This window comes from Diabrotica virgifera, chromosome 5 (genome assembly GCF_917563875.1).
Source record: "Diabrotica virgifera virgifera chromosome 5, PGI_DIABVI_V3a".
Taxonomy (NCBI): Eukaryota; Metazoa; Arthropoda; class Insecta; order Coleoptera; family Chrysomelidae; genus Diabrotica; species Diabrotica virgifera.
The window spans coordinates 54127963-54140472 of NC_065447.1; the positions used below are offsets into that span (position 1 = coordinate 54127963).

Genomic DNA, 12510 nt, shown 5'->3' on the forward strand with positions numbered 1-12510 from the left:
ATATTTCTTCTGAGTATGCATTAAACAGTGATGGCGACAAGACTGTCTAACGCCTCTTTTGATTTTTATTTTATTGGTGTTTAAATTATTTATTCTTATGACAGCTTCTTGCTCAGAATACAGATTATTTATTATTCTTATATCCCTTGTGTCGATGTTCTTTGTTCTCAGTACTTTTATTAACGGATTATGTTTCACCGTATCGAATGCCTTGTCATAATCTAGGAAGCAGACATGGATGTCCTGGTTTACATCTAAATATCTCTGTATTAGCGCATTTACTGCAAATAATGCTTCTCTGGTTCCTTGAGCATTTCTAAATCCAAACTGAGTTTGTCCAATGTCATGTTTTAACTTTTTGTATATTCTACGATTCTAACTTTTTGTATCTCTTTAGAAATACTTTGAGGATGTGGCACATTAGACTGATGGTACGGTGTTCGCAACATTGTCTGGCGTTTCTCTTTTTCGGTATAGTCACGAATGTAGATAGAAGCCATTCTTTAGGTAATATACCTGCTCTGTATAATATGATATTAAATAATTCGACAATTACATGTACAGTCAGAAAAATGAAATAATACCCATGAACGAACATATAAAACACGCTGTATTTTCCTGTCACCGTGTCACAAAGAAAATTGTCCAGTGCAAGTACATGTAACAAAAATTGTTACATGTAAGTTGACACCATCTATCTATCGTCCGTTCGGCAAATTCAAACAAAATATAACTCCAGACCATCTTTTACCACCTTTAGTCCAGACAAATTAATATATGTATTTAATATATTCTTACCACCAAAAATGAGATATTTTCATCAAATATTGCTTCAATTATAATCTGCAGAATAATTTTGAATCACGTTCCGCTAATGAACTTGCTTTTTGTCCCTAAAAGTAGAAAAAAATTTCAATTCTATTGCTTAATATTTCATCTAAATATAATCGACTATCAATTTTAACTGTACTAATGCCCAAGTATACATTTTCAAGTGTTAAACTGATTGATTTACGATGAGTAACCCGGTTGTAAAATACCGGCGTGTGCCTTAACAAAGGGACATCGGTTTACTCGAATTTCATAACATACAAATGTTATCTGTTTGAATTTGCCGACGGGATATCTATGGACCCGACTTTACTTGCGCTGGCCAATTTTTTGTGTGACACGGTGACAGGAAAATACAGCGTGTTTTATATGTTCGTTCATGGGTATTCTTTCATTTTTCCTACTGTACATATATTGCACATAACGGTAACACAAGCTAGAAGAACAATTGGATGCCTAAATGGAATACTTTGGAGCTCCGAAATAGGAACACAGCGAAAATACAACATCTATGAAACACTTATTAAAAGCAGCCTACTTTACGGAGCAGAAACTTGGAGAATAACCGAGAACAACAGGAAAAAATTAGAAGCTGTAGAAATGGATGTGTTAGGTATATCCCGTAGGGAAAAAATTCGAAATGAGGAAGTAAGACGACGAATTGGAATAGATGGTTACTTAACAACAGACATTGAGAGGAAACAGTTGATTTGATATGGTCATGTTCAAAGAATGGAAGACACAAGATTGCCCAAAAAGATCTTGGAGTGGGGACCACCAAACCGCAAAAAAACGAGGAAGACCCAAACAGACATGGAAAGAAGAGGTAACCAAAGCAATGATTACAAGGGATCTTAGAGATGTTTTTCATCAATAAGTCTTCATTTTCTGCTTAGTTTAATAAACAAGCCTAAAGTAGGCTATGAGAAATTAACAATTTAATAGATGTCAAATTGTGAACCGTCAAAAAGTGTCTAGTTTGTTGTGAAGAATAGTAGATTTATTATTTAAAGTTTCAATTAGGTCTGTATTTTTTTTGTTGTCTGGTGGAAATGGAACGCGCTACAAGGAATTTGGCCCTCGATGAGTGTGTTCAAGCAGTGATCTTACATAGCGAAGGACTTAGCTACCATGCTATCGGCTCCTTTTAATGGTAACAATTTTTTGCTATTGCACGATAATGCAAGACTTCACGTTCACGAACAGTAACCGAATATTTACAACTGGCAAATCTTCGGACTTTGAATTGGCCATCGCATAGTCCAGATCTTAGCCCGATCGAAAATTTGTGTGACATAATTGGCAGAAGACTGCGCAGCGTTTGCCACCTCCTAGAACCTTACAAGAGGTAGAAGCAGTAGCTCTCGAGATTTGGAATGATATTGATCAAAACCAAATAGCATACCTCATTTGTCATATAAAAGTACATATCTCTTTTATTGTCGAACATAAGCGAATAAATCAAAAAAACAAAAGGTTAACAAAGCCTAATGACTTTACAACTGAGTTTTAATTTCAATTAGGGCTTACAATACCGGGATTCCGGGATCCCGGACGATATTTTTCGGTATTCGATACCGGTATTTATAATAAAAATACCGGTATTTCGGTATTAGCTTAATTTATAAAAATCGAATTGATGCACAATAAACTTTCTTCCAATAGATAAACTACCAATATCAAATATCATTGTAAAAAATATTTATTAAACACATTAATTACACATACAAGTCAAGTATATCGCTTTCTAAAAGCGTGAATGTCGTTAATTTAAGGCGAACGGTGATACATATCAGCTTCTACAACCAAATTATTAAATCTCGCGTATCGAGGGGTTCATGCGAAAACCCGATAACTAAAAATAACATTGTTTCGAGATAATCGCGATTAATGATTTTAGGAAGTTTGAAGAAGATTTCAAATCGTCATAGGAAGTTCAATCAAATCTTCATTAAACTTTCTATAACGATTTGAAATCTTCTTCAACCTTCCTAAAATCTTTAATCGCGATTATATCGAAACAATGTTATTTTTAGTTATCGGGTTTTCGCATGAACCCCTCGGTATACAAATATATAAAATAAGTTCTTAAAATTGAGTTCAAAAATTCTTAAATATTTAAAATTAGACTACTTTATTTTATAAATAAGCCGAAAGATTTATTAATCAGAATTGTTTTTACATTTTCAGATCTATTTTTCATTTTTTTGTGTATTGTGGTGTATAAATTAGGCTCACTTATTTTCTGAATTATTAATAATAATTGAAAATATATAGTGGTCTAAATACAGAGTAATCCATATAAAATATTTTTCTACGAGCGTGCAAAAATGTCTACTTTCGCGCACGCATTTTAGTTTAGAAAGTTTCACTTTTCTGCACGCGTGTTACTTTTACGCGTGTTACTTTTCCGCACGCGGTTTTTACTTTTCCGCACGCGTGTTAATTTAGATATGTTAATATGGCCTTAAAGTAATTATAATACATGTCATAAACTAATATTTAGATATTATTTACTAATTTATTTCAAATATATCTTATTGTGTTCATGTTTTAATGAAATTAACGAGACAATTCGATGAAATAAAATTATTTTGACATAATATTCGAAAGTCAAATCGGTAGACAATAACAGTAGTTTTGAGTCATCGTCATGGAAACCAAGATCCTTGTCAAAGAATCAATTTGTGTATGTATTTTCATATTAATTAAATTAATTGATTAAGATTTGGTAATTTTTTAAAGACTCTTAGAAAAAATATTGTTCCCAACTCTTGAAGAAAGTCTCTTTTCCGCACTCGACTGCTTGCCGAACTCCCGCTTCGCGTCGTTCGGCAAACTGCAGTCGCGTGCGGAAAAGAATGACTTTCTGCACTTGTTAGGAAAATAACTATTGTCACAGTAAGTTAATCTTTGTATTAGTATATTTTAAAGTTAAATTAATTTACAAATAGCAAATTTCATGAGTAAAAGTACTATCCTATTATATGCAAAATTTATCCTAGAACCAAATATATAGTTTTTCTATTTGCACATTTTTTGTATCTATCTATTCCTACTCTCTAGGAATGTTATAAACAACATCTACTCATTTCAAAACAAAATTTAATAGGTTTCATATATTATTTAATAACAAGTCGATATAACAACTGAGGATAGTATAAATATCTTAGACCATAAAAACTGATAGACACGCCGTAATGCTATTCTCTCGTCTCGAATAGTGAAGCCAACATAAAGCGATTCACACAGCTGTGCGTGACGTCAGTTTACGGCAGAAAACGTTTGCCGTATTAGAGATTAGAAGTGATTATAATAGGCGTTGTAAACTTTTTAAAGTGTTCCAATTTAAAAAATTTCAATACACTAATTTTTTAATTATGGTGTTATCTTGCAGAGCATTTAATTGTACGCAACGACAAAAAAAAGGGAAAACACCTAAAATCCAGTTTACAGCAGCATAATAAACAAGCGATTTTTCAAAAAACTTAAGAATTTATAAAGTATCTTAATTCACTCAAATATTCCAACAATGATGAACCACTGCATCTAAGCCAAAGAAAAACGGGTTTTATTGGTATGATCATTAATTTAAAGTCACTAATGCGAATTTGGAAAAATTACGTGAAGGATAATATGGATGGACGTTTGAAGTATCTCGCCTTTCGGCCTATAAACTTTCTCAGGATCACTTAGAAATTTTCTTCAGTTCTATTATAGGAATCATGGAGGTTACAACAATAACCCAACGGCAAAACAATTTAAAGATGCATATAAAAGACTCTTAATGCACACAAGTGTTACAGGATCTACCCAGGCTAATTGTATAGAACAGGCACCTTCCACATTTTTAGCAATGAGCACAACAAATACTGTGAAAATGAAAACTGTCGATCATACTGATGAAAATAATAGGGAAATAATAACTAGTAACCATGATTATACTGTAAATAATTTAAGTTTTTCAAAAACAGTCATCTTATGTTTGTGATGTTATTGACTATATCGCTGGGATTGTAGTTAAGAAAGTTAAGAAAACATTAGATTGTGACATAATATTATGTTTGTGTGCAATTGAATGTGATAATTTACAATGTCCATTCATAAGACACAAAAATTATAGCATATTATCAAAAAAAATTTTAATTCAACCTTCTAAAGACGTCATTCATATTTGCAAAATTGCTGAAAGCGAAATTAGAATTATGTATTCTAAATTAATGATCAAACATGATGTTTGATCATGATTTTGAAACAAACCAAAAAATGTAATAAAAGTTAGAAGTAAGTTAACAAAAGCTATTTTGTTTTGTGGTCATTAATTAATAGATTTCCTACATATTTTTTCACCTAACCTGAAACTTACACCCAAAAGAAAATTACTCTCCTTTAAATTTATTTTTGATTATTAAACAAGAAGAGATATACCAATGATATACTTTCAAATAAAACATTTATTTTTACAAAATAAATTACTTTAAGCCAAAAATATTTATTAAATACTTTGCTAAATGATTTTTCTTCAATATTTTTTACAAAATATTGAAGTTATACTAAAATTAATCTAAAATTGGGTAATTTTATTAGTGCTTTGCTAAGAATCCAAACGAGTTCTTGCCGTATTGTGACGTCACTTTCGCGGAAGGTCTTTGCTTCAACGATTCGGTACAAGGCGTGTCTATCAGTTTTTATGGTCTAAGATAAATACAGTAGAACCCCGCAAATCCGAACCCCGCAAATCCGAACTTTCGGCAAATCCGAACCAACGGAAAGTGAAAAAATTTTTAAAAATTCAAAATAAAAATTTAAAAACATGTTTATTATATGTACAGAGAACTAGAAAATTTAACAATGTAAAATTAATAGGAATTTGGACATGTGAAATTTATTAAAAATAAATACACGTAGTACATACTTATAAAAACTTAAACACAATCAATAAAGGAATGTGCATAATACACATTTCCCATAGTATACTATGAACGAAAACATTGAAAAAGATAAGAAACATAAGAAACATAGTGTAATCAATATCCAGATTACAAATTAAATGAATCATTTACATAACCGAATTCCCATGTCCCGTGACTAAACAAAACTACTGGCGTTAGCGATTTAATATTTCAGTGATCTAAATATTTTTCAGCTTTAGAATATTGGAGGCATAAACGTGCGGATAAAGTTTCATAAAGGGATCGGTGGCAGTTCAAATCTTTTAAAAATCATCTTCGTTAGCTTCTTAGGCTAACTTTCGGATAATCCGAACTTTTCGGAATCCGAACAGGCTGTCCCCCCAATTAGTTCGGATTTGCGGGGTTCTACTGTATAACGCGTAAATATATTTTTTATTCATAATACCGGTTTTAATACCGGGATCCCGGTATTTGAAATTTTAAATACCAAATAACGGTATTGAGATTTTGGCTCGGTATTGTAAGCCCTAATTTCAATATTATTTTATATATGCTAGAATATTCCATAGGGTGTTCCGAACTTTAAGGAAAAAACACAGTATTGTGTTTTATAACATTGAAAGAAGACGGCACCTTAAGGGGGGGCTATGGTTTGAAATCAACAAATCAAGCACATTTTTGTGAATTTTTTTCGAAGCTATGGTAAAATTAATTTATTTTTAAATTAAATAATCATATTAAGTACAATTCAAAGAATATTTAGAAAAAAATTCAATCCAAAATATTGAAAAATAAGCCATTGGTGACAAATTTTGACAGGCAGCTCACAAAAAAATGAATTTTGCGGTGGACATCAGAACTCGACACTCGATCATAGGAAACAAAAAATTCAAAAGATTTAATTAGCTTATGAGTTTCACGAGGTCACAAAGTCGAGTTTTTTTTTTAATTTTAATGATTTTTGGTATCACTCAGAAATAAAAAAAATGAAATTTTTGGTAAAAATTTTGTGAAAATCAACAGATTTATTATTGTTGAACAAAAAATAAGCAAAAAAATAAAAATATCTCGACGTTGTTACCTCATGAAATGTCTAAAGAAAATCTGTGCAAAATATCAGGTAGATCGGCCGAGTAGTTTTTCAGTTACAATGTCCACCGCATTTGAAAAAGCAGTTTTGAGAAAAATGTGTTTAAAGTTTTGACAACTGCATATTCATCTTCTTATTTGTCTGCCAAATCGTAAAGTGATGCACATTGGAATATGTTTTTTGAATCGATGAGTAATCTACAAAAGAGAAGGCGAACAGTTGTTTAACGTTTCTCACTACGCTCAAGCGTGCTGGCGCGAAATCACGGCAAAGCGAGTCGAAGGTAGGGATATTCAACACCCTGTATCTCTGGTAATTTTACTCTGACTATTTTGAAATTTTCATAATAAAAAAAATTAAATATTTCAAACCATACCCCCCTTAAGAAGAAGACCATATTTTATCAAATCCAATAGCATAACGTCCTGTGTAGGTGTTTTGGGCATTAGCTTATTAACCTTACCTTTTTCTTAAACAATTCACCAGTTCTTATGTTGTACACTATAAGTTTACTGCGTTTTTGCTCTTCAAACTTATTATTACTAACATTTGCTTTGTGTTTTTTAGTTTATCGCAGACACCCAATTTGAAAAACCTATTCAAGAAGCTCTTAGACTGTATTCCGCTTACACAAAAGTATATGCTTATCACTTCTGCTATGAAGGACCACTATGGGGTCGTACCAATCGTACTTATAATGGTAAGTATATATTGTTTCTTCTTCTTAAAGTGTTCTCTCCTCAATGAAGGTTAGCTACTACAATTAGAGTGTTTATTTGAAAAACAACACTTTTCCAAACATTAAAATTTTGGCAAATCAAGAAAAACTTCCCAGACATCTCATGTTTTTTTAAAACTATCCAACTTTTTTATGTAATCTACTCCGGACATCTGAGACTTTTACACAACTGAATGTATCAGACTATTATAATATGAGATGAATAAATAGTCGAATTTGCGAAAAATGTGTTGTTTTTCAAATAAACGCTTCAATTGCAAATTCTTATTAGCTGTTCAAGATTGAGCCCTGTCCATTGTCGGATGTTTTTTAGTCATGATAGTCTTTTCCTTCTCTCTTTCTCTCGAACTTTCCTTTCACTATTAGTTGAGCATATTGGCACTTATTGTTTCTCAGTATGTGGCCTAGGTGTGAATAATGTGGTACTTGGCTTAAAAAACACTAACTTTTATTGTTTTGAAAAGTTCTCGTTCTTTGTCTATTCTATGCATCACTTCTTCGTTTTAGGTATGCGATATGCATGAAATTTTGAAGTTCTTCGGTAGTTCCATATTTCAAAAGCCTCCCATATATTTACGGTTGCTGTTTTAAAGATCCACGTGTCAACTGCACAGAAAAGAGTCGACCAGACGTATAGTCCAGGGCGCATCTGTTTTGAGATGGACGTTGAGAGGTGACCAGAAATTGCTTGAAAATAACCCAAATAATAATATTATTATCCTCCCACTCAAAATGGTCCGGAACATTGTTTAAATAATCAAAATGTCAAAATATGAAGGAAAAATTCCATTTTTTTATTGGTTTTTTGATTATAACTTTAAAACTATTCATTTCTGAGAAAAGTTGTAGTGACATAAAAGTTGCGTAATTAAATTTCCTACAATATAAAATTGGTTAAGAATTTAAAAAATAATCACCCTTGTTGCAAAATACCTAACATTTCGAAAAAAAAAACATAGAAAAACAAGTATTCGCATTTTACGTTTTTCAACCATTTATGCTACACCTAGGACCTTCATATTTTACCCAAAAAAACTTTATGATATAGTAAAACAACAGTGTAAATTTCATTAAGATCGGTTTGATAGATTTTGCAAAATAAATTTTGCAATCCAGCTTTCGCAAAAAAATTCATTTTTTTTAAATGTTGCAGGACTGAAAATAAAGCAGATAGCAAGTTGAATTTTCTTTTTGCTTATAGAAGTGTACTCTGTACCTTTCATTTGCAATTTGCAAAATTAAAATCGATTAATTACCACGGCGGCGTCAGGAAATTTTTTAAATAAACATTTATCTTTGGTGCTACGCGCAGGACAGCGGTGTTCGATTCACACAAGTTGATTTCCACCAAAATTTCTTCAAATCTTTATCTAATATATTATTTTCTTACAATTCCACTAACGTGGAATAATAATTCCACAAAAATCAAACTAATTTTATTATTGTTTGTGAAATATTGTTTAAACAATTGCATATGTTTAAAAATAATAAACTTTTATTCTCTAAGTTAAAATATATGAACAAAGAAAGTTTTTGCTAAAAAAAGTGTTATTTCAAAGGATAGAGTATGTGTTTTTATTTTGCAATAAACAAATTTATTTATATCGAAATGTAATAAAAATTAAAATGTATCAAAAAAATTATCAAAGTCATTGGAATGCAAAATCAGAGCAAACTATCCGCTGTCCTGCGCGTAGCACCAATAATTAATGTTTATTTAAAAAAATTCCTGACGCCGTGGTAGTTAATCGATTTTAGTTTTGCAAATTGCAAATGAAAGGTACAGTAGACTTCTATAAGCAAAAAAAATTAAACTTGCTATCTACTTTATTTTCAGTCCTGTAACATTTTGAAAAAATGAATTTTTTTTGCGAAAGCTGGATTTCAAAATTTATTTTGCAAAATCTATTAAACCGATCTTAATAAAATTTACAGTATTATTTTACTGTATCATATTGTTTTTCTGGGTGAAATATGAAGGTCCTAAGTGTAGCATAAATGGTTGAAACACGTAAAATGCGAATACTTGTTTTTGTATGGTTTTTTCGCAATTATTGCTATTTTGCAACAAGGGTGACTATTTTTAAATTTTTATCCAATTCTATATTGTAGTAAATTTAATTACGCAACTTTTATGTCAGTACAACTTTTCTCGGAAATGAATACTTTTAAAGTTATAATCAAAAAACGAAGAAAAAAATCAAATATTTCCTTCATTTTTTGACATTTTGATTAATTATTTAAACAATTTTCCGGACCTTTTTGCAAGAGAGGATAACTCAAATATTATTATTTGAGTTATTTTCAAGCAATTTCTGTAAAAAAATTTGAGTCACCTCTCAACGTCCAAATGTACTAATATTTTTACAGATGCGCCCTGGTCTAGTAACATTTTGATGAACGTAGTCGAATTTCGAGTTTTATTCGAGAATCACATAGCCGTCTTTTGATTTTTTCGAAAGATTTTCTGCTATGTTCTATTCTCGATTTTATTTCTAGATCAGGATGTAGGCTGCTGTTGATCCAACGCCCCGGGTACTTAAATTTATTGACCTCTTCTAAAAAGTGCCCGTTTATTTTGAAAGGTTGAGGTACATTTTGGTTTCTTCGGATTGACATCACATTGGTTTTTCTTAATGTTTATTTTCATGTCGAATTGCTTACAGAACTAGTTGGTCCTGTTGATGAGTCGTTATAGACCCAAGTCGGAATCCAAAATTAACACCGTGTCTTCGGGCTATCTGGAGCTGCTGATGTATATGCCATTCACCTTGACTCCGTCCTTGGAATCTTCCAGTGCCTTTTTAAATAGAAATTTGGAATAAAGATTAAAGCAGGGGTCACAAAACAAATTCTTGTCTAACTCCCCTCCTGATTTCTACTTTTGCGGATGTGGAACCTTCAATCTTGATTCTGGCGTTTTGGTTCCAGTATAAGTTCTTTAGTAGTTTGATGTCTTTCCCATCTAACAGGGGCGTCATTTGACAGGGTCAGGGGGGCATTTGCCCCCCTGACCCTGAAAATGACTAAAATTTACAAAACATACATCAATTGTATTACTATAGTATTGTATATATTATAATGCTTGCCCCCCCCCCAATAAAAATTTCAAATGACGCCCCTGCCATCTAAACCGACTTCTTGCAATCGCCCTAATAGTAAATCGTGTCTTACTCTATCAAATGCTTTTTCGAAGTATATAAAGCCTAAAAATATATCTTTCCATTGGTCGTAGCATTTTTGGGCCAGAACTAGTAAACTGAACAGGGCCTCTTTCGTTCCCATGCCAGCTCTGAATCCAAACTGATCATGTCTTGTGTATTTGCACTATTTATTATAACTAAACAAACTGCCTGTTACTATTAGTATTATTTAAAATATACTTTTTTTATTTTAGGTGTTGGTCATACTGAAGATTTGGCCTACATATTTGACTATAACAAAAAAGGAAGTGAAGAAGATTACTTGGCAAGAGAACGAACAGTGAGGCTATGGGCGAACTTTATTAAATATGGCGACCCAACTCCAAAGCGTGAATCATTACTGCAGAATGTCATCTGGCCAGAAAATTCTGTTGTTGAAAAGGCCGAAAACTTGAAATTTTTAGAAATTAACAATGATCTTACGGTGAAAGGTCTTCCCAATTCTGACAAAATTGTGTTTTGGAACAATTTGTATAGGAAATATGCAAGACCTCCATACACTACTTATTAATATGTATAGACACTTACTATTGTTGATTTTACGTTATTTTAGGTAAAATCTATGAATAAAATGTCTACGAATAAATAAAATTACTATACAAAACATATTTCTTTAATTGTTTTATTATTGTGTTAAGTTAGCTACAGTCTTTATCCTCGATTAATTTGTATCATATAACGATGATCTCAAAGTAGATCGAAGTATCACAACACCGAATTTCGGGGTCTTAAAATATCTTGGAAACACCTCAAACTATTAATCATATCAAAATACACGTCATAGATATTAGAACTTAAAAATTCTCCAATAGAAATACTTATAGCGTAAGGTTGTATATTTTTTAAAGTGGGTGTTACAGCCCTGTAACATATTTCTTATTCATTGTACCGAGTACGCCTCTGTACTACACTTGCGAGAAAAAAATCGCCTCAAAAGTAAAATGAGCTATATTTTTTACTACGTTGTTTGGCAAGTGTCTATCCACGTATATGTAAAATTATAAATAAAATATTGTGTAACAGAAGTAATTTTTATTGCACTGACACCAATATTTATTTTATAAGCTTAGTAACTAAAGAACATAACAAAGATAATAACTTAATATTGTATGTTGTGAGAAAACATGTTATAAATGAAAGCCATTATAGTCCAGGGCGGATCTGTTTTGAGATGGACGTTGAGAGGTGACTATTTTTTGCAGAAATTGCTTGGAATTAACCCATATAATAATAATTGAGTTATCCTCCCACTCAAAAAGGTCCGGAACATTGTTTAACCCGCCGTTACACGCGCTATGAGGGAATCCCTCACCATATTTGTTTATAACCAATGAAATTGTGTAAACTAATACGATAACCTTAAGCACCCAGGAATGCCTTTAGCATGGTTCATGAGAGGGTATGAAAAAGTTATAGAATATTTCAGGCGGTCAGTGCGCTGTGTGATAGTTGAAAGAAGAGACATTCCTCTTCAAGTGAGGGAATTCCTCACTGCGCGTGCAATCACAGTGAAATCACGTTTCTATTATCTCAAAGAAACTTTTAGGTTTTTATTTAATATTTAGGTAGGTTTAATTAAAATATTATTGTTTGGATTAGGTTAGGAACAGTGGCACACCGAGGGGGGGTTTGGGGGTTAAAATCCCACCCAGAGCATATAGAAATATATATAAAAGGAAGTAGGAAAATGTAACTTGTCTTTCACAAATAATACAAAAAACTTTCGGTGCCCAA

General features: G+C 31.8%; 1 protein-coding gene across 1 annotated transcript in view; it reads left to right on the forward strand.

Moving 5' to 3' along the window:
- LOC114339368 (juvenile hormone esterase) overlaps window positions 1-11384 on the forward strand; it is a 61685-nt gene extending 50301 nt beyond the window's left edge. Inside the window, exons 7-8 of the mRNA XM_050651451.1 lie at window positions 7402-7534; window positions 10971-11384. Coding sequence (XP_050507408.1) covers window positions 7402-7534; window positions 10971-11287 — 450 coding nt within the window. The 3' untranslated portion in view covers window positions 11288-11384. The remainder of the gene's footprint in view (window positions 1-7401; window positions 7535-10970) is intronic.
- Window positions 11385-12510: the final 1126 nt, after the last annotated feature.